The following is a 22399-nucleotide window of genomic DNA, read 5'->3' as shown; positions in this document are numbered from 1 at the left end:
AGAATAAATTGTTAAAAGAGTTTATCTTTATTTCACTCTTTCCTTGTTACTGTCAAAATTGTCAGGAAACTTGTAGTCTATGTATATAAGATTTCAGCTGAATAGCACCCATAGAATGCTATAAATTTTAAATTGTGAAACATATTACTAAAGATTATTGTTTCATTCAAAAAATTTACTAGAGTTCAGAAGATTATTTTACTTTCTCCTACAACATATCTTATAGCAGCTGTCATTTGGGCCTAGAGATTTGGATCTTTGTTTGCTTCTGTGAAAAAAAAAAAAAAATTAACTAGAGGACTTTCCCTTTACCAGGGGAATACAGAACAGTGGATTTAAGCAGCAGCAAGCCTGAGTTATTGAAGTTCTGCGAACGGGAATGTGAGGAGCATACTAATTTCAGATACCAAGCTGAACACTTTTCCATCTCAGTTTTTCACCAAGGAGTGACACACTGGAACATACAGTCATAAGTACTTTGCATATTCCTTTATTGTCTTTAATGTATTTCAAATTCAAACTGAAATGTAATCCATATTACCTAAAAAAATGCTGAAGATTTAAAATATGACAAATATTGCACGATATTACACAGAAATTGTTACTTAAGTATTTTTACAATTATATCATAAAAAAATACTCTAAGGGGGATAAACTTTATTAGCTTTTCAATGATGTGTTCTTGTGACTGAGTGCAAAAGCAGTTCATATGAAAAAGCTGCATAAATTTTTGTTAAATATTTCCAGTAGAAGCATTTTTCAAGCATTCCAGACAAAAATGGTGTCATATTTTTGTTGTGTATAGTGTACTTGTTTTGATTTAAATTAATAGAAAAAGAGTGTTATCTTATGTTTTAGTCATTTTACAGAGAACGAGAAAAAAAAACCCTGTTTCTTTCCTTATCCAGGTTTTGTTCAAGGTAACAATTCAACATCATGCAAGAATACATTGTCAGAAATTTCTCCCACACAGACTTTGTCCTAATTGGTTTCTCAGGACCAAGAGAGTGGAGACAACTGCTCTTTACCACCTTTCTCTTCATGCTCTTGCTATCTTTAGCTGCAAACTTAATCCTTATGTTTACCATAATATCACACAAGACCTTGCATTCTCCAATGTATCTGCTGATATGTGCAATGTCTTTTGTTGACCTCAGTGTAATGATCTTCTGTGTTCCAAACATGCTCTTCAGCCTTCTACTGAACTGGAACCATATATCTCTCTTGGGTTGCTTGGTTCAGATGTTCTTTGTTCATATAGCTGGTGCCTTCCAGTCTACCATTTTGCTGTGGATGGCACTGGATCGATACTTTGCCATCTGCACTCCACTCCACTACAGAGAACATATGAGGTTCTCCGCTTTCCTGAAGTTTGTCATAGTTCCTATGCTGAGAAATGCCTTTTTTGTCGTAGCAGTTGTAGGCCTGGCTGCATCTCTGTCGTACTGTCAGTCCAATGAGATCGACCACTGTTTCTGTGAGCACATGGCACTGGTCACACTGGCCTGTGGATCCATACACATAAGCAATGTCCTTGGACTAGTGGCTGCATTTTGTGTCCCAACAGCTGATTTTCTTTTGATTACTGCCTCCTACATTAAAATATTCACCTCTGTTTTTAAGTCAGGTAAATCTAGCCAAAAAGCTCTCAGTACCTGTTTTACTCATATTATTGTCATGACTGTGAGTTTAACTTTCGTTTTAACAGCGTTTCTGTCCTACAGAATAAAAAGTAGTATCTCATCTAACAGTCGTGCCATGATAAGTACAATGTATTTGCTTGTCCCTGGCTGTTTCAACCCGATCGTTTATGGTATCAGAACAAAGGAAATAAGGCAACAACTGATGAAAGCAGTGGGCCGCAAAATTTCTCCATGACAACATACAACATAAAAAATACATATATAAAAAAACACAGTTCCTGATAATGGTAATGAACAGATCAAAAGTATTAATTGCCCAACATGTTTGATTAGGTTTTTATTACATAATGGGTGGCATGGTAGTGCAGCAGGCAGCACCTCACAATGCCTGCGCTGTTTCAGGTGTAGGTTTGTGTCCAGTTTTGCCTGTGAGGACTTTGTGAGTGTACCCTCTATGTGTGCGGGTTTCCTTCTGGAGCTCAGGTTTCATCCCACAGCCATAAGACATGCAGTTCAGCTGAATTAGTGTCGCTAAATTCCAAGTAATATCTGATTATGTATACGTATGTTTATGTCTGTGTCTGTGATGTGATGGACGGACTGATGTCCCATCCAGGTTGTACCCTCCTCAGCTTTGCACCCAGCAACTCCAGGATAATCTCCGGATCGTTGTAACCCTGACCTGGACAAATGCTTAATAAACATAAAGGAGTGAATGGCTAATAGATGAGTGAAAGTACTGTGTACAAAGCTATAAGGCTTCATCTTTGTAATGTCTGCTCTACTTCAGGTTGACCTTGGAGGTGCATTCCTCTCTTCTTTTCCTGCTACACCACAATCACTTAGGGTGAACCTTTCTTGTACTAGATTTATACGACTATCATATCTTGTTCTTGTCAATAAACTGTGTCAAACTGGCTCAGTTTAAGGAGGAGTTATTCTTTTCTATCTGATGAAAAATAAAATATTTCATCTCATTTTTTGAGGTGCTATGAAAGCAATGATGCAAGTGAGAAATTTGTAGTGACCCTACTTCATATGTTTATTTACCTTTTTCATATGATACTACCTTCCCAAAGAAATATAAAATTATGTTAGTAAAAGACATATTCATATCTACCATGACTCATTAAGTTCCAGTTACACTGTACATATTAGTATACATATTACTGTGTATTAGTAATTGAACATTTTTGAATATTTAACTGATAAATTGCAGGCACAGGATGGGTGTGATGGGTCCTTTTTGATATGACTCAGCTTCCTCTTAACTACCACAGATAGGTACAGTAAGAGTATATAACTCCAGACTCTATCCCCATTCCTCTTTTCTCATGACCAAGAGATAGTTGAATCCCTACACTAGAGTCAGTTCCTCCCCCTCACCTTGAAAAAGTGGGAGAGGACTTTGACCTCAGTCTTGCAATTGTTGACTTTCATCCCAGTCCCTTCAAACCCAGCAGCAAACTAAGTGGGTGTGTGTCAAAGGTCATATCTTCATGAGGCCAAAAGGACAACATAATCTGCAAAAAGCAAACACCACACCTAGTGCCCCCCAGAGGGACACCCTCAGAGCTTTGACTGCTTCTTTATAGTCTGTCCATGAAATTCACGAACAGGAATGGGACAAAACACAACCTATACAAAGTTCGAATCCTACAATGAATAGGTTTAACAATGTCGGTAATAAGGATAAAACTCACACTGAACTACTACTGGGACTGGATGCCACCCATCAGTGGCCTCGATACCATATATTCCTGTCGTCTCTCCCATAATAGACACCAAGGGACAGGGTCATACACTTTTACCAAGTAAAAAACACATGTAAACAGGATTAGAGTTTTTCCACAGCCTGAGAAACCACCCTGCTAAGGAAAATAGCTTGTCTACTGTTTAATGACCAAAACTGAAGTCTGCTAATCATTCCCAAAAAACCTCAGAGAATGGTAAGGTCTTTCATTCCAAGACCCTGAGAGTCCTATATCTGTCATGTTTCGCCACCATTCCCTGAATAAATAGAGGACTACAAAGGTAGTAGGTGGCACCCTCTCAAGTACCTTCTCTAAGAACAGCAACTGTAAAGAGACAACCTTCCTGTTTTCTGGAAAGAATTCCACCTGCACAGCCCTCAGCTGAGGGCTTGTGAATACCTCCACACCCACCAAGGAGGTCCACAGAACAAGTGAGACCAAGTGCATCTAATGAATACTTTTCCACCTCCAGCACCAGCTCAAGCTCCTTTCCCAACAAAGAATATTCCTACAGCCAGTTTTCCTTAACAGTGTCCAGTCTGATTAATTCCATGCCACTCATGCCTGCCATTTAATTGACATTGCATCCCCCACCTTTCACCTTGCTGGTAGTGAGCCTACATGATGCTTCAGAGCACTTGAACTGTGTTATCTCTGCCTGAGCTCATAGAACATGATATATGTAAATGGTCTGAGTCACTTTCTGAGTTGCAACTGTGCAGACCTTGGGGTGGGGAAAATGGAATATATCATTGTTAGACAGATATGGAGTAGAGACATAGGCTCAAGAGACAGAGATTTGTTCAAACAAGGATACAAGGTCCAGACTAGCAAGCTCATTAAGAGCTTTCTTGTTGCAACTGTCCATTGGGAGGACATATTCTAATGGGATAGTGGAAATAAATGACCTAAGAGAGCAGTGAAGTCCCATACGATTGAAACAAACAGTCCACCAGCAATTAGCTCTTGATGTTTGTGGTCAAATTTAATTGGGCACACAAAGTACTTTGTTGAAATAACAGAGTAGCCATTATAAATTGTCCTTTCAAACAGCTGGAGTTAATGACTTGTCTTACATTTGTAAAACAAAGGACTTGCAAGTGAAGAAAGAAAATGGATTAATTAATAAAGTCTTTAAATTAGCTTCTTTCATTTGTGAACCTCATTACTTTGCTGAAGTGATATATTTCAGTTACAACAGCTAAAAAAAACTGTTATGTTGACCTGGTTGCTCAATAGGTAGCACTATTGCCTCATAGCTCTTGGGAGGTGACCCTAGTTCTGACCCTGGATCTAGCTATGTCAGGTTTATATGTTTAAAAATGTATGGGTTTTTTCCTGCTTTTCAAAGGCAATTATTACAACTAGTTATGATGTAGGTACACGGGTGTTTGTGTGTTTAGCATGATTTACCACCAAAAGTGATCAACCACACACTTCTTGGGTTGTCCTTGTAAACTGTGACCCTGTATGGATAAACACTTAGTGACTATGAACAAATTAATATAGTTTTTCAAAGTTATAAATTGAGATTCTTAGAATTAGAAATTACCCAAAACCAAAAAAAGGCCCTCAGAGAAAACTGCAAAACAAACCATCAGCAAAAGCAAACATAAGAAAATGTTTATCATCAGCCAGTTCAGAAAAATATGTTATGATGATTTCAATACCTGTGAAAAACTGTAAAAGCTATTATTAAAAAGTCTTTGAAATTATATATAATGGGACAGCTGGTAGCGTTGTGGTTAGCGCTACTGCCTTTGGACCCAAAAGTGACAGGTTCAATCTCTGGCTGTAGTATCCTTGAGCAATGTACTTACACCAAATTTATCCACTAAAATTACCCAGCTGTATAAATGGCTAAATGACTGTAAGCATGTAATAATTGTGACCTTAACATTGTAAGTTGCTTTGGTGAAAAAGTGTCAGCCAAATGAATAAATATATACACACTCATTTTCAGAACCGCTTGTCCCATACGGGATCATGGGGAACCGGAGCCTACCCGGTAACACAGGGCATAAGGCCGAAGGGGGAGGGGACACACCCAGGACGGGACACCAGTCCGTCGCAAGGCACCCCAAGCAGGACTCGAACCCCAGACCCACCAGAGAGCAGGACTGTGGTCCAACCCACTGCGCCACCACACCCCCCTCATAAGTCTATGTATAAGGTCATTGATAATAAAGTACTGAAGCCACAGATGTGTAAAGGATAGAGCATAGGACATAAGTGACAATGAACAAGAACTTCTTAGGAACCTTGGAACAAACCATTTCTTTAAAGACTAATGCAAAAAACACTCCATTCAGCATTTCATTAACTTTCTAGTTTTTCTCAGTTTGAAGGAACATATGCAAGGTATGAATGGCTAACAAATCTTTAACGATTTAGTTGGATTCCCTGTCTATCTGTATATTCTATGCTGCTGGTCAGTCAGGTGATGTCGTGAGGGTGCTAAGATGCTCACGTTAAAAAAATTAAAACGACAGATTTTTTTTTTTTTTTTTTGCTTGAGTATCCAACAAACATCAAAACTTTCTGCATCATACAGCGCAAGAACAGCCTCTAGGCACCAGATCCACAGAGGCTGGGGTCTACCATAGCAGACAGGACCCAAGGTGCAGGCTGCACAAAGATGCCCCTGAAACAGTCCAGCACATAGTAGCAGGGTGTAACATGCAAGCTGGCATAGTGTACACTGAGAGGCATAACAAGTGGCTGGGATAGCATACAGGAACATCTGTGCAGAATACGGTATAGGAACAACATCTGAAGTCTGTGTCCAGAAGAGGGCAGTCCTAGGAACAACTAAGATACTGAGCAGAACCCTCAAACTCCAAGGCCTCTGGTAGAGGACCCAAGCTTGAGGAAGACACACACACACCACCTCATATGGGGTGAGAGGGAGGTTTTTTCACATGTATAAACCCCATTTCTAGAAAAGTTGTGATATTTTCTAAAATGCAATGAAAGCAAAAATCTATAATTTGTGAATTCTCTTGAACCTTTATTTAACGAACAAAAGTATAAAGAAATTACTTTTAATGTTTTGGCTGACCAACTTGATTGTATTTTGTAAATATTAACTTCATTGTATTTTCTAAAAGGGGATGCGTGTGGTGTGGTGTGGTGTGGTGTGGTGTGGTGTGGTGGGTTTGCCCTGTGCCTGCTCCTTGGCAGGTCTGGGGTTCAAACCCTGCTTGGGGTGCCTTGTGATGGACTGGCATCCTGTCCTGGGTGTGTCCCCTCCCCCTCCAGCCTTGCGCCTTGTGTTGCCAGGTTAGGCTCTGGTTTCCATGACCCTGTTTGGTACAAGTGGCTTCAGACTGTGTGTGTGTTTGTGTGTGCACTCATAAAAAGTTGGGACAGAGGCAAAATAAGAGTGAAAGTTTATAGAATATTCAAGTCACACCATTTTGGAAGATTCCACAATAACAGGTTAACTGGTAATAGGTGAGGGTATCATGAGTGGGTATAAAAGGAGCATCCACTAAAGGCACGGTCTTTTCAAGAAAGGGTGAGTTATGGCTCACCACTTTGTTCTAAACTTCATGAGAGAATTGTCAGTCAGTTCAAAAAGAACATTTCTCAACACAAGATTGTAAATAATTTAGGTCTTTCACCATATAAATTTCATAGTATTGTGAAAAGATTCAGGGACTCAAAGTGTGAGGCACAGAATGTGTGCCAGCAGTCCAGATCTGTCTCATACTGAAAATGTATGGTGCATCATGAAGAGGAGAATCAGACAACGGTGAACACAGACTGTTGAACAGCTGAAGTCTTGTATCAAGCAAGAATGAGCCAAAATTGCACTTGCAAAACTGCAACAACTAGTAGCCTCAGTTCCCAAACGATTAAAAAGTGGAATGAAAAGGAAAGGTGATGTAACAATGCGGTAAACATGCCTCTGTCCCAGCTTTGAGTGTGTTGCAGGCATTAAATTCTAAATTTTTTATACATACGAAGTACAATTAAGTTGGTCAGTGAAAACATTGAAAATCTTTTCTTTGTACACTGAAAAGGGCTGAGTTAAGGGGTCAGTCAAATAAAGGGTCAAGAGAATTAACAAATCGCAGATTCTTGTTTTTATTGCATTTTAGAAAATATCCCAACTTTTCTGGAAATGGGGTTTGTATGTACTGTGTGTGTGTGTGTGTGTGTGTGTGTGTGTGTGTGTGTGTGTGTGAGAGAGAGAGACTCTGTCTAGAGAGAAAAATTGCTAACATACAGAATAGATATAGACTGAACATAACTGAGGGGGGCACGGGGGCGGGGTGGTACAGTGGCACAGTGGGTTGGACCGGGTCCTGCTCTCTGGAATGGCTGGGGTTGAGTCCCACTTCGGGTGCCTTGCGGTGGACTGGCGCCCTGTCCTGGGTGTGTCCCCTCCCCCTCCAGCCTTACGCCCTGAGTTTCCGGGTTAGGCTCCGGTTCCCCGCGACCCCGTATGGGACAAGCGGTTCAGGAAGTGTGTGCGTGTGTGTGTGTGTGAACATAACTGATGTATATAAAAAGTCTATATATATATCCAGTAGTTTAGAATTTTTTTTCTTTTTTTTATATCTAGTATCACAGCAGCACAGCCAGCTGATGTACAGGTCATTGTAAGTCACATAAATCAACGACCACCTGTACTGATGAGGCAGCTGCAAACAATGAAACACCAGTGCAATGTGTCTGAGTGTCTTGAAAGACCCTAAATAATGTGGATTAAGCTCTCTTGAAGGAACTGTTATCTTTATGTTTCATGTTAATAATGACTGAAACCTGGGTTTCAGAGGAATGACCTAATCTAAAAGACACTGAAAATGGGGGAAGTTCATGCAGGAGTGGAGTAAGGAGTTAGGAGTTCAGCAAATATTCTGACTTGAGGAGGAAGTAGCACCAATCATGATGATTTTGGCTACAATAGCTGTGAAGACACTGTCCATTTTTTTTTTAATTCAGTTGGTCCACTTGCGCACAAGCCTTGTGCTGATAATACAAGGGCAAAATAATCGGTCCCAGAAGGCTTGCCAAACCCTGGATGTCAACTGATGTCCCCTGTCTGACCCTGTCCTCTGGTAGACCAAAAACTTTGACATTCTGACAAAAGCATCTCTGCTGTCTCCAGGGACGTGGGAAACCGCTATAAGGAATGAGACGACAACCCTTCGAGAATCGGCCTATGACCATCAGTGTTGCAGTGTTACTTTCCAAATTGACAGGTCTATGAGAAATTACAGAGACTGTGGGACTAAAGTTAGGTGGGTATTGGCAAATGCTCCGGTCACTTTCCTTTCCTTTTGCTATGGAACCTTGGAATGTGCACATACTTTGTAGGAAGCCATGACTGACTCGATATTCTCCATTAATCTTAGCCACCAGAACTGTTTGTTGCGTAGATTTACAGTCTTAATCTTATTTGGCACTGGGAGAATCGTACATCTATTCCAACAAGGTGAACCTCGTGGGGTGAGGAACAATTCTTTGTCCACCAGTCTATCTTGAGGGCCTAGATTCTTCATCTGCACTTTGTGGAGGTCTTCTCAGAACCTCCAATGAGCAGAAGTAGCAATAAAAAAAACAGGATTCAACATTAAGCCCATTTCAGAAGTTTAATAGTGCTGCATTTCAGTTACTCCAAGCGATAAAATTAACAGCTTTAATGTGCCTTCACACAGATTCTAAGCATCCAAAAATGTATTGAAGGGATCCACTATTCACCAATATATGTCACTGTAATTTTCTGGTTGTGGAAAATGTTTTCTCAGGCACCTCTCCAGAATTTCCCTTCATAACTGAGCTGGGCTAAGATCTTTTGATTGGGAGCACAGTATGCGGTTCACATTGTTGTTAGACTCTTTCAACCATTCCTTGATTACCCATGCACTGTGGCATCATTCTAGAAGATCACAGAAGCACTGAAATCATAAATATTCCACCACAGAATGTATTTATCACTCAGAATTGTTTAATATTTATTTACTTTTATTTAATGTTTATTTTATTTAATATTTACTTACCTCTCCCTGTGAGGTGATCATCACCTAATCCATGTTAGGATTACACCCCACATTATAACAGAGCCACGAGGAGGAACATTTTACTGTGTGAAAGAATCATTCAGGCCTGTGAAATCATTTTGTAGATGCCATAGCTATATAACTTTTTCTAATGATATGTTAATTTCAGGGGGGTGTGGTGGCACAGCAGGCTTGGACCAGGTCCTGCTCGCTGGTGGGTCTGGGGTTCAAGTCCTGCTTGGAGTGCCTTGTGATGGACTGGCGTCCCATCCTGAGTGTTTCCCCTCCCCCTCCAGTCTTGTGCCCTGTGTTGCTGGGTTAGGCTCCAGTTTGCCACAACCTCGCTTGAGACAAGTGATTTAGCTAGTGTGTGTGTTTTAACTTCAAACTTTTTTTTTAAACACAAGCTGAAATATGGCATGGCACAATGGGTAAAGCTGAGCTGCTTGTTTAGATATAGGTTTGAATCCAACTCAGGGTTTGTGGCTTTTCCATGTTCTCCCAGCATTGTCCATAACCCAATCAAGAATGGTTATGAAATCAGCTGGTAACCCCTTCTGATATCTTCTTTACCATGAAAACCACTTAAGTTGTTGCCATTGGGTTGAATTTAACTCTGAAGCACTTATCCACCCCATGCCTTACCTTAACCATGAAAGGATGTTATCTGTGTAATTGTTCCAAAGACTACATTTGTGTGGAATCACCTGACTTCTTTTTATTATTATTCATATCCCTCATTTACTCAATAGTTACGATTATTCATGCTGATTATTTTTATTTGATTAGTTTTGCCAGGCAGACAGCACAATGATGCATCAGGTAACGGTGGTGCCTCACAGCTCCAGGGCTGTGAGTTTGGATCTGAGCCCAAAACTCGCTCAGTCTGTTTTTTTGAGGTTTGTTTTCCCTGTGTTTGCATGGTTTTCCTCTGGATGCTTTCCTCTAGCTACCAAAGTTGTGTTTCATGTGAGCTGGTGAGAAAAATTGGCCTTTAGCATGACCCTGTGATTGCAGTGTGTTGGACTGGGGTTCTACCCAGTGTGTACCGTGTCTCATGCCCTGCGCTTCGGGCACAGACTGCAAACTACCACTACCCTGCATGGGACAAGTTGTCAATATGTGGATAGATGAATGGATGGAGTTTCCTCAGTCTTGACTGCAAATATTATCCAAAGTTCAATAAAATAAATGTTATAATTTTATACATCTAAGAAATGCAACAAAAATTTTCTTTAGTAGGAAGAGAGACACAACTAATAAAAGGGTGAAATAAAAAAATTATTTAAAACAATAAATAAATACTTCTCTATTATATGGTTACATTCTGATAGCTAAGGCAAATGAAAACAACTGCTTCCAAACATATAAGTTATGTATGTAGATAACTTTTTTCTTCTTTTTTAAACAGATAAAGTGTAAAATTAAACAGTGAGAGATGCTGCAAATATTCCTATGCACTGCAATACAACAGAGACATTTTTTCTTATTCCCTTTGGATATCCTGCAGCTCTTTGGGTTATAGGTTTGGTCTGATTTGGACCTGGAGAATAGGACTCTTGTTTACTTCTGCAAAAATTACTTTATCCCGATGATCTGCAATCCATCAGGGAAATAAAGAAAGGTGGATTTAAGCAGTGGAAGGCTACCCTCATTGTAGTATCGAGTTTGTGTTCCGGATGTGGAATGGGCTTTCTCAAAAAGAAATGAGGTACACTGAGCCTACAGCCTGAAATACTTTCTGCAGTTATTTTTAGTTAAAGTATTTTAAAATTTTATAAAATATAAACGCCTATAATGAAAATTTCTTTATTTGCCAAAATAATACAAACTATAGGAACAACATTTTTTTTTTTAAAATGTTGCCCCTATATTTTAAAATAAATAGCAGCGTGACATCTTTTCCTAATAATGAAATGTGCCTGATACCTTGAAATTCAATGTTTCTTATTGTATGTCTACATTTATCTTTTCATACAGGTGTCTCAAATGTCCAGCAACATGCAGGAATACACAGTCAGAAATCTCTCTTACACAGACTTCATCCTGATTGGTTTCTCTGGACCCAGAGAGTGGAGGCAACTTCTCTTCATCCCATTTTTTATCATCTTTGTAATATCAGTCATTACAAACATCATTCTTATGTCTATAATCCTATCAAACAGGGTTTTGCATTCTCCCATGTGTCTGCTGATATGTGCAATGTCCTTTGTTGACCTTACTATAATAATCTGCTGTGTTCCACATATGCTTTTCAGTCTCTTACTAAACTGGAACCATATATCTCTATTGGGTTGCTTGGTTCAGATGTTCTTTGTTCATGCAGGTGGTGGCCTCCAGTCCACTATTTTCATGTGGATGGCACTGGATCGATACTTTGCCATCTGTGCACCGCTTCGTTACAATGAACACATGAGCTGCTCTGCCTTCCTAAAATTTGTCCTAGTTCCTGTGCTGAGAAATGTCATTTTTGTCCTAGCAGTCATAAGCCTTGCTGGATCCCTGTCGTACTGCCAGTCCAATGAGATCGATCACTGTTTCTGTGAACACATGGCACTGGTCACACTGGCCTGTGGCTCCATACGAATCAACAACATCCTTGGACTGGCTGGTACTTTTTGTGTCCCGGCAGTTGATTTTCTTTTAGTAACTGCCTCCTACATAAAAATATTTGTCTCTGTTTTCAGGTCAGGGAAGTCTAGCCAAAAAGCTCTCAGTACCTGTATCACTCATATTATGGTAATAACCGTGAGTTTAATTTTTGTCCTAACATCATACCTTTCATACAGAGGAAGCAGCAATTTTTCATCAAATATCCGTGCTGTAATAAGTACAATGTATTTGCTCATTCCTGGCTGTTTCAACCCTGTTATTTATGGCATCAGGACAAAAGAAATAAGGCTACACATGATGAAAGCACTGAAATGTGGAAAAATTACCCCATCTCACTAAATGAAAAACTTTATGTATAATTTAAAAAGTATCAGTGGTGGGGAAAAAGGCATGCATGTGTAGTGGATATATATTAGATGGCTTGCTTCTAAAAGGAATTGATATGTAAATTCAATATGAACATGACATACCTACTGAAAACTGAAAGGAGTGTGTTGCTCCAACTTTTATTTTTAAAGCTATTTCTGCATAGCACAAAAAAGAAATAAAAATGTTTAAAAGTGTTATTTCTCATTAAAGCAATATACAGTACAACTCTACAAGTATAAATATGTGATCCTGTTGAAGTTTTAGTTCTATTTTATTCAGTATACATGTACATTCATCTCCAGTCATTACCACTGAATATTTTGTTTTATCCTTTATTTCAAGTGGCTGCAAATTTCCAGATACGGGGGGCAATTTTTTTCTCATTCAGACATTAAACTTTAAGTCTGCAGCTAAGTATGAAGAGTTATTTTTTCAAAATTAAACCATGTTGGAATCTCTGGAGTTTGGTTATCTCCTTCATATTGACATGTTGACTTAATTTATTGTCCTGTATATTTATTGTCCTGTGTATCCACTGTTCTGCTCTGTATATTTATTTTCCTGCACTCATCTCACATGCTTGTGTATCTGCACTTTATGTAGTCCTGTGTACTGTTCTGTATCACACCATGGTCCCGGAGAAACGACATTTCATTCAACTGTATACGAGCTATATACAGGAATGACAGTAAAAACCTATTCGACTTGGCTTGATATTGTTTTTGGAATAATAATAAAATAAGAACATGTAAGACCCTGTTAACCATTTGTGAATTATGAACACATAGTTATGCTGCTAAACACTATACTGGTGCAGGAACTTCACGAAACCTAGCTAATATTATCATACAGCAGAAAAATACTAACTAATGACTATCAGCCTGTTTATCTAACCTCAAAAATCCTGAAGAAAGCAGAAAGGCTGGTATTGGCACTCTTCAATCCCTTGGTCAGGGCAGTGCTGGACTTTCCTCAGTGTGCCTATCAAGGGTACAGTTGAATCATTGTACATTTATTCATTTATCTGATGATGTTCTCCAAAGCACCTTACAAAGTTAAGGTTACAATTATTTACCCGTTTCTACAGCTAGGTAATTTTATTAGTGCAATTTAGGGAAGTACTTTGCTCAGGGGTTCTACAACTGTAGGTGGGGATCAAACATACAGCCTTTGGATCCAAAGGCAGTAGCTCTAACCACTACGTTACTGGCTGTCCCTCGGTTAGACGAGTGGACAAAGTTGTCATCGGCCTGCTGAATAGGGCCTACTCCCACTTGGACATGGCAGGCAGCACTCTGAGGACATGTTCAACACAACACAGCCTGAGCTGTTGGGAGAGGACTTTGGTTAGTCCAAGTACATACACCTATTGTGTCCTAGATTATAGATTGCTTGACAACAGGTTGTTTGACTGTACTTCTGAGTGTTAGACAGAGCTCTGAGCAGCACAGGGCCCCTCAAGGGACAGTCTTGGCTCCTTTCCTGTTAACCCTCTGTACCTTGGGCTTTGAGTACATTGTTAAGTTATGTAATCTGTAGAAGTTCTCAGGCGAGACCACAAAAGATGGGAGTATCAAAGACAGATAAGAAGGTGAATACTGAAGCTTGGCAAAGGATTTTTTAGCAGTGCAAAAGGAAGCAACTACACCAGGACACTGAAAAATATCATGAGATTGTGGTGGATTTCACAGAGATTCAATGTTCAGTGGGGATTAACGCAAAAGAAGTGGAAGCGGTGAGGATGTACAAGTTCCTAGGGGGGTGCATTTGGACAACAGGCTACAGCGGTCTAGCAACATTGAGGCTCTATACAAGTAGGGTGTGGCAGGCAGGGGCCCACTCCAACTCCAACTCCCACTCTCACTCCCACTGAGCAGCAGATGTGGTCAGTTCAGAAGAGTAAGGACCTTAAATGGACAGACTGGAGAGTGAATTTTTTCTTTTGAAGGGAGAGAGGCCTCGAATACTGTTTTGAAAGTAAACGAAAAGTGGAAGGGGCAGCACGCTGGCGCAGCGAGTAGCTCTGCTGTCTCACAGTGCCTCGGTGGTGGCAGAGAATGTGGGTTCAATCCCTGCTCAGTCTGTTTGGAGTTTGCGTGTTCTCCCCATGTCTGTGTGGGTTTACTCTGGGTGCTCCTGTTTCCTCCCACAGTACAAAGACATGCTGTTCAGGTTTCCCCATAGTGTGTGAGTGAGTGAGTGAGAGAAAGAGAGTGTGTTTCACTGATGTATGGATGAGTGACTCATTGTAGGTAGTGTATCTAGCAGTGTCAGTCACTTTGGTGAATAAGGTGTGTGGGCTAGTAACACTACACAGCATCCATTGTCAGTTGCTTTGGAGGAAAGTGTCTGCTAAGTGAATAAATGTAAATGTAATATAAAAGCTTCCACTGGGGGAGCTCTGGCATTGAGTTTGAGTTAACCCCACAGCATCTAGACAGCTGACTAATAACGTAATAACAAGGTGTGCAACAAAAATGAATCAATAAAAAAGAAATACTGAAGTCAGTTGTAGGATGCACAAATACATGCATATGCACTATAAAGAATTCAAAACTCACACAAACTGAATGGAGCATCATGTGCACACACCAGCACCTACATCTATATGTCTGCTATCTACACCTACATGTCTGCTTACCGTGCTTGTACACATGGAATCCCAATTTGTAAACCTAATTACCATGAACAATTCTGATTCCTTTCTCCCTGGCACCTTGTTTAGCCTAAGAGTCCTAAAAACAAACTGATGCATCCAGACAGCTGGAGTCAGTGTCCTCTTGTCCCATGAACCAGCACATTTGTCACATCAACATTTACAAATTACCATTAAAATAGACAATAAAACAAAACAAGTTCAATGAGCATAAAGTAGTCAAGGCATTTCTTTGCTTCACTGCGATGAGATGCTAACAGACCCTCAAGTGGCATCATAATGGTGAACAGCTGTCGGATTGCCTCTTCATACACCGTAACAGAAAAATCTGGTTGGTAAAGAAGCTTATGGTGATCACTTCTTGGAGATGATTTGAGCCATTGGTCATGATAGACAAAAAATCCCTCCCCATACTGACCTCTGCCACTGCCTCCACTGAGTTAGAATGGCTTAGACAGAACCTACTGTCTCAACAAGCTTGTTGAGTCTAGACAGCAGTTTCCGTCAAGTGTTGGACTCCTGACTCAGCAGAGGCAGTGGATCAGGCCACAAAAGTACTTCATGCAATATCTGACCACTGGAAACTTTCTTTGCCAAGCTAGTTTCTATTCAGTATAAAACATGTCACTTTTAAAATACATGAATTAAAGAACCTCAAGTGAATTCATAACATTGCAACAGATTTTATATGTATATGTTGAAAGCACAGGCGCCCAGCAGCCCAAAAACATTTTTTTTTTCCGTCCCCCTTTAGGAAATCCAGTGCTAAAATATTTTCTGATCTAAGCCTTGAGAATTGTTCTTGTTTATTTCTGTAAAAACAATTTCATCCAGAGCTCCAGCAGGGGAATAGCAAAAGGTGGATTTAAGCAGCAGGAGGCCAGGCTTCATGAAGTACTGAGTATATGAATCTGAGGAGTGCTTTTGGAAGGTGAGCTACACAGTTTTCCTTCTTGGTATTTTGAGACAAGAATGAGAAACCAGCAATCTGAATCACTTTACTGAGCCTTTTGTTGATGCAGATTTGAAAGAAAATACAAAATATACTACACAGTAGCATTTAGCTAATATAGAATATAAGTAATCATTTTTCTATTTTTCAAAATGTAGCTTTTTATTGCTGGTCCTTTAAGCCTTTTTTCAGGGTGAATGCTGAAATACCAATTGCTGAACATCCTGTGTAAGATTTTAAAAATCACAGTAACATATTCAATTCACAGGAAAGTGTTTAATACCTTAGCTGTCAAAACATGTTAAATGAAGAGAAGAGATTTTTTTTCCCCTCTCTCTTTCTTACCTAGGTGTCTCGCTAACTGCACAAATGACTAGCAACATGCAGGAATATGCAGTTAGAAATAACTCCTACACAGACTTCATCCTAACTGGCTTCTCAGGACCAAAAGAGTGGAGGCAACTTCTCTTCATCCCGTTTTTCCTCATGTTCTTCATATCTGTCGCCGCAAACTCTGCCCTTATGTGTGTTATTGGATCACACAGGACTTTACATTCTCCAATGTATCTGCTAATATCTGCATTGGCCTTTGTTGACCTCAGTGTTATGATCTTCTGCGTTCCGAGCATGCTCTTAAGCCTTCTGCTCAACTGGAACCATATATCTCTGTTGGGTTGCCTGGTTCAGATGTTCTTTGTTCATATAGCTGGTGCCTTCCAGTCTACCATTTTGCTGTGGATGGCACTGGATCGATACTTTGCCATCTGCACTCCACTTCATTACAATGAACACATGGCTTTTTCTGCTTTCCTGAAGTTTTTCATTGTTCCTGTGCTGAGGAACACAATTTTGATTTCAGCAGTTGTAGGCCTGGCTGGCACCCTGCCATACTGTCAGTCCAATGAGATTGACCACTGTTATTGTGAGCACATGGCACTGGTCACGCTGGCCTGTGGTCCCATATATGTCAACAATGCTGTAGGACTGATTACAGCTTTCTGCATCCCAGCAGTTGACTTCATTTTAATTATCACCTCATATGTCAAAATATTTGTCTCTGTTTTCAAGTCAGGCAAGTCCAGCCAGAAAGCTCTGAGCACCTGCATCACTCATATTATTGTCATAAGTATGAGTTTATTTTTTGCCTTAACATCATTTCTTTCATACAGGATAAAGAATACCATTTCACCTAATAGTCGCACTGCAATAAGTATTACATATTTGCTTGTACCTGGCTGTTTTAACCCTATTATTTATGGTATCAGAACAAAAGAAATAAGGCAACAAGTTATGAAAAAAATCGTAAAGCGTGGAAGGGGCGTGGTGGGGGTGATGCAGTAGAGTTGGCCAGGTCCTGCTCTCTAGTGGGTCTGGGGTTCGAGTCCTGCTTGGGGTGCCCTGCAATGGAATGGCGCCCCGCCCTGGGTGTGTGCACCCCCCAGCTCCGCGCCCCGCGCCGCTGGACCAGGCTCCGGCTGACAGCAGCCCGCCTCAGGACAAGCGGCCTAAGACAGTGTGTGTGTGTGTGTGTGTGTGTGTGTGTAAAGTGTGAAAAAAATCATACCACAACATTAAAAAGTGATATAATTGAACTCAGTTAAAAAATCAAGTTAAAATAAAAAATCCTTGTAATTACAATTTACAATGCAATGACAATCATCAGAAGTATTAAGAAGTATTACAAAAGAGGGGGAGAAAGTTTTAATGGATAGTAGATAAAGGTTTAATTTTATAAAACAATTCAAATTTTGATTCCTTATGACTATGACAGTAAGTAATCTCATCTGTTAAAATGTTTTAAAATGAACTTTATTTTATTTCCATTCTCACTTTTCAACTAAAAAAATATAAAAGGAGAGCCTTTCTTTCTTTCTTTCTTTCTTTCTTTCTTTCTTTCTTTTTTTCTTTCTTTCTTTCTTTTAATTTCCCCTAACTAATTTCCTTTTAACTTTCCACTACACTTGACATTTTCTCGGATATAGAAGAAGGAACAATTTGGTCTTTTCTTTGGTTAATGCAAGTATAATAACAATAATAATAATAATAATAATAATAATAATAATAATAATAATAATAATAATGGGAGGGTGTGGTGGTGCAGCCGGTTTGGTCGGTGTCTGCTGTGTGGTGGGTCTGGGGTTCGAGTCCTGCTTGGGGTGCCTTGCAATGGACTGGCGTCCTGCCCGGGGTGTGTCCCCACCCACCCTCAGCCTTGCTCCCTGTGTTACTGGGCTAGGCTCCAGCTCGCCATGACCCCACTCAGGACAAGCGGTTGTTGACAATGGATGACTAGATGGATAATAATAATAATAATACACACACATTTTCAGAACCGCTTGTCCCATACGGGGTCACAGGGAACCGGAGCCTAACCCGGTAACACAGGGCGTAAGGCCGGAGGGGGAGGGGACACACCCAGGACGGGACGCCAGACCGTCGCAAGGCACCCCAAGCGGGACTCAAACCCTAGACCCACCGGAGAGCAGGACTGTGGTCCAACCCACTGCGCCACCGCACCCCCAGACATAATAATAACAATAATAATAATAATAATAATAATAAATGTAACTACAGTATTTATAATAGAGAGAGATGTAGAAAGAGATAATAATAAATGTTAACTAGAGTATTTACAACAGAGAGAGAGCAAAAGACAGAGATAGACAGCGTCCCGATCATTAACCAACTAGCACTTTTCCAGTGTTTGCCAGCATTTCACCTTTTTCTGATTGCTTTATTATTTCCACTTTAGTTTCAGTTGTGATCATTTCCCTTTTCTTTGATGGATCACCATCACTTGCAACACATTTATGCTTTGGTGCCATGGTTACAAGAGTAAGAGCAAAAAAATTAAGGCCAAATACAATAACACATGACACACTGTTAACAGCAACATGGTCCGACTGAAAAGAAGGACGTCTTTGTCCTACCTCGGGCTCACGTGCCCTGCCCATGAGCCGATAAACTGCTTTAGACGTATAATGTTTTGATGCATGTCACAAAATAACGCCCGTTTCTTATTACAAACCGATTTTTAATATATTATTTTTAATAATGGGGCACCTGGTAGGGTATTGGTTAGAGCTACTGCCTTTGGAGCCAAAGGTTGCAGGTTCACTCCCAATCTCTGACTGTACTACCCTTGAACAAGTTACTTACCCTAAAATTGCTCCAGTAAATCACCCAGCTGTATAAATGTATAAATGATTGTAAGCATGTAATAATTATGACCATAACATTGTAAGTTACTTTGAAGAAACATGTCAGCCAAATGAATAAATGTAATATAATAGGCTTTACGGGAGGTGGTTTGTAACTATGGGTTGTATGTAAGTTGATCAGTGAAATACAGAGTGTCTATACTAGTGCTACAATGAGCCCTGTGTTGTTGATCAGCTTTGATCATTGTCCTGGACAAACGGTTCAGAAAATGTGTGTGTGTGTGTGTGTATTACTGTCATTGTTATTGCAAACCTTTGTTCGATCACAATGGTTTTGTCTAAAGCACTTAATTTTATCAGTGTTGACAGCTGCTATTTTATTTGTAGGATTTTGGTCAAGTGCTTTGCTTTTAATTGAAGACGTGTGGTAAGAAATCTATTCAAGTCACAAGCAAACCAAACTACTTTAAATCCTTCAAGTCATGTATTCAGTTAACATTTATTAACTGTAAACTGAAAAAAACTTTTAATATTATCATTTTAGATTGACAGTGAGTGTGAATGATGTTGATCTTGTGTTAGCTGAATTCCCACACTGCACATAAAATTATCGTGCAGATTATTCCCAGCAGTCTTGACATAGTCATCTTAGATGAAGGAAGCAGCTAAATAAATATCTTTAATAATGCTGAGTCAAAATAGTTTTCTTTCCGCTAGTTACCTCTTCTGTGATAGTAAGCTCAAGGTTTTGCACCTGGATTGTTACAAATTTATATGACAATTACCTAAATCAAAGTTCCATTGCGGGTTTTAAACCAATGTCTGATCATATCTAAATTAAATTATTCTGCATATTGTTGGCTCTTTGGGGGGGGGGGGGGGGGGGGGGGGGTGGTGATAGCAATCTCACTTTACAGCTTTTTTCCCCAAGTGCCTAAAACTTTTGCACAGTACTGTATACGAAGGCAAGGGCTGAGAGCCAAAACGGAATCTATCATGCGATTAGCAAATGAACAGCAGCATTATGAACAATTTAAAACACAACTTTTGCTCTGCAAAGCTTATAAATTTCTTGCAGCTGGAGATTCTACAAAAGCAATTAAAAAAAAACTTTTTTAACAATTTTGTTTGACTTCATATATTGACATATAAAAAAAAACTTGGCTATGAAAATACAAGAAACCATCTGACTGTTAACCAGACTTGTTAACTGAGTACAAAATGAGTTTCTTAGTTTTAACTGAGGTACACCCCAGATATCATAGCCATGAAACTTTCTAAGGCAACTTTTGTACCAGATGAACTAATGTACTGGAGTCTAACATATATTTTACTTACTCTATTATACAGTTATGTTGAGGCTCAACATATTACAGATTTGGTGTCATTTGTGATTTGATAATTCTCCTCTTGTTTACATCTGAGAAAGTAACTTTATCCAGACATGCAGCACTCCATCAAGGGAATACAGAACGGTAGATTTAAGAGGCGGGAGACTTGACCTTAATAAGCACTGCACACATGAACCTGAGGAACATACTGAGATGGTGAGCCACACAGTTTTCCATCCTGGTATTTTGAAATCAGAATCAGATGGACTGGTATCTACAGTCTAGGGTATAATTTCCTCATTGGATTTTTTAAGATGCCTAAATTCAGATCTAAACAAAATGCAAAACCTACTATAAAAAAAATGGATGTTGACTCACTTTTAAAAAAAAGGGGAAAAAATATTTCCAAAATATTTCTGAAAAAAAATCCTTTTTGTGTACTCTTAAAATATTTTATTGCAGCTGGCATATTACGTTTTTATTTGTTTCTTCTCTTTTGGCGGTTTTGTGGTAAGTACTGAACCAAGGAGCCAAATGAATTTCATTAAATGCTTCAGTATCAGAACAGTCATAACATTTCCTTAACCCTAACCCTAAGGATAGTATAATAGAGACTATAACACATATTTTACATTTTGCAACTGATTTTTTTTTTTTTTTAATGCAGCCAGGTACTACTGAAAGTGCTAAACTACGAGGAAACATGCAAGAATACGCAGTCAGAAATTTCTCCTACTCTAGCTTCATCCTGATTGGCTTCTCGGGACCAAAAGAGTGGAGACAACTGCTCTTCATCCCATTTCTCCTCATGTTTTTAATATCTGTTGCTTCAAACTCTATGCTTATGTTTATAATTGTATCACACAAGGCTTTGCATTCTCCAATGTGTCTGCTGATATGTGTCTTGTCCTTTGTTGACATAAGTGTCGTAATCTTCGCTGTTCCAAACATGCTTTTCAGTCTCCTGCTGAACTGGAACCATATATCTCTGTTGGGTTGCCTGGTTCAGATGTTCTTTGTTCATATAGCTGGTGCCTTCCAGTCTACCATTTTGCTGTGGATGGCACTGGATCGATACTTTGCCATCTGCACTCCACTTCATTACAACGAACACATGACCTTTTCTGTTTTCCTGAAGTTCGTCATTATTCCTTCCCTGAGAAATATCATTTTGATTTTAGCAATAGTAGGCCTGGCTGGCACCCTGCAATACTGTCAGTCCAATGAGATCGACCACTGTTTCTGTGAGCACATGGCACTGGTCACGCTGGCCTGTGGCCCCATATATGTCAACAATGCTGTAGGACTGATTACCATTTTCTGCATCCCAGCAACTGATTTTCTTTTAATTATTGCCTCCTATATAAAAATTTTTGTCTCCGTATTTAAGTCAGGTAAATCTAGTCCGAAAGCTCTAAGCACTTGTATTACTCATATTATGGTCATGACTGTAAGCATAATTTTTCTTTTAACAGCATTCCTTTCATATAGAATAAAGAACAACCTCTCATCTAACAGCCATGCCATAATTAGTATTATATATTTACTTGTGCCTGCCTGTTTCAATCCAATCATTTATGGTATCAGGACAAAAGAAATACGGCAACAAGTCATGAAAAAAATGAGGTGTGGAAAAGTTGCTCAGTTACACTAACTGAACTGCAAACATAATGTACTAAATATGTCAAAAATTAAATACAAGGATGAATAAAAGTATTAAAGTAAATTAGAAAATCTGTTTTAGTGAATTGCCATGGCTCTGACCAGGACATATAGTAAACAAAATGAGTGAGAGAGTGTTTTAGTAGATACTGTACAGAGAATATGTTTTATTACTCGTGTTTTCTTGTATTGTTATGGTGGCATCAACAGAACTGTCAATTAAAATAGAAACACACACACTGTCTGA

At 39.4% G+C, this 22399-nt stretch overlaps 4 protein-coding genes across 4 annotated transcripts; all 4 read left to right on the top strand.

Annotated features, from left to right (window-relative positions):
* The first annotated feature begins 936 nt into the window (after positions 1–936).
* LOC114911635 (putative olfactory receptor 52P1) lies at positions 937–1878 on the top strand. Its single transcript, XM_029255571.1, has one exon. The coding sequence runs from the start codon at positions 937–939 to the stop codon at positions 1876–1878; it is 942 nt and encodes a 313-aa protein (XP_029111404.1).
* Positions 1879–8626: 6748 nt separating this feature from the next.
* On the top strand, positions 8627–12360 carry LOC114911634 (putative olfactory receptor 52P1). Its single transcript, XM_029255570.1, has 2 exons — positions 8627–8649; positions 11389–12360. Exon 2 carries the CDS (start codon positions 11398–11400, stop codon positions 12358–12360), a length of 963 nt encoding a protein of 320 aa, XP_029111403.1. The 5' UTR covers positions 8627–8649; positions 11389–11397.
* Positions 12361–16367: 4007 nt separating this feature from the next.
* LOC114911686 (olfactory receptor 52K1-like) lies at positions 16368–17573 on the top strand. The gene is made up of 2 exons (XM_029255849.1): positions 16368–17305; positions 17546–17573. The coding sequence occupies exons 1-2, from the start codon at positions 16368–16370 to the stop codon at positions 17571–17573; spliced, it is 966 nt and encodes a 321-aa protein (XP_029111682.1).
* Positions 17574–21184: 3611 nt separating this feature from the next.
* LOC114911688 (olfactory receptor 52E8-like) lies at positions 21185–22144 on the top strand. The gene has a single exon (XM_029255855.1). The coding sequence runs from the start codon at positions 21194–21196 to the stop codon at positions 22142–22144; it is 951 nt and encodes a 316-aa protein (XP_029111688.1). The 5' UTR covers positions 21185–21193.
* Positions 22145–22399: the final 255 nt, after the last annotated feature.

This window comes from Scleropages formosus, chromosome 10, assembly GCF_900964775.1.
Source record: "Scleropages formosus chromosome 10, fSclFor1.1, whole genome shotgun sequence".
Classification (NCBI taxonomy): domain Eukaryota; kingdom Metazoa; phylum Chordata; class Actinopteri; order Osteoglossiformes; family Osteoglossidae; genus Scleropages; species Scleropages formosus.
Note: the sequence above shows the minus strand (reverse complement) of the source record. Positions and strands in the feature narration are given on the sequence as shown.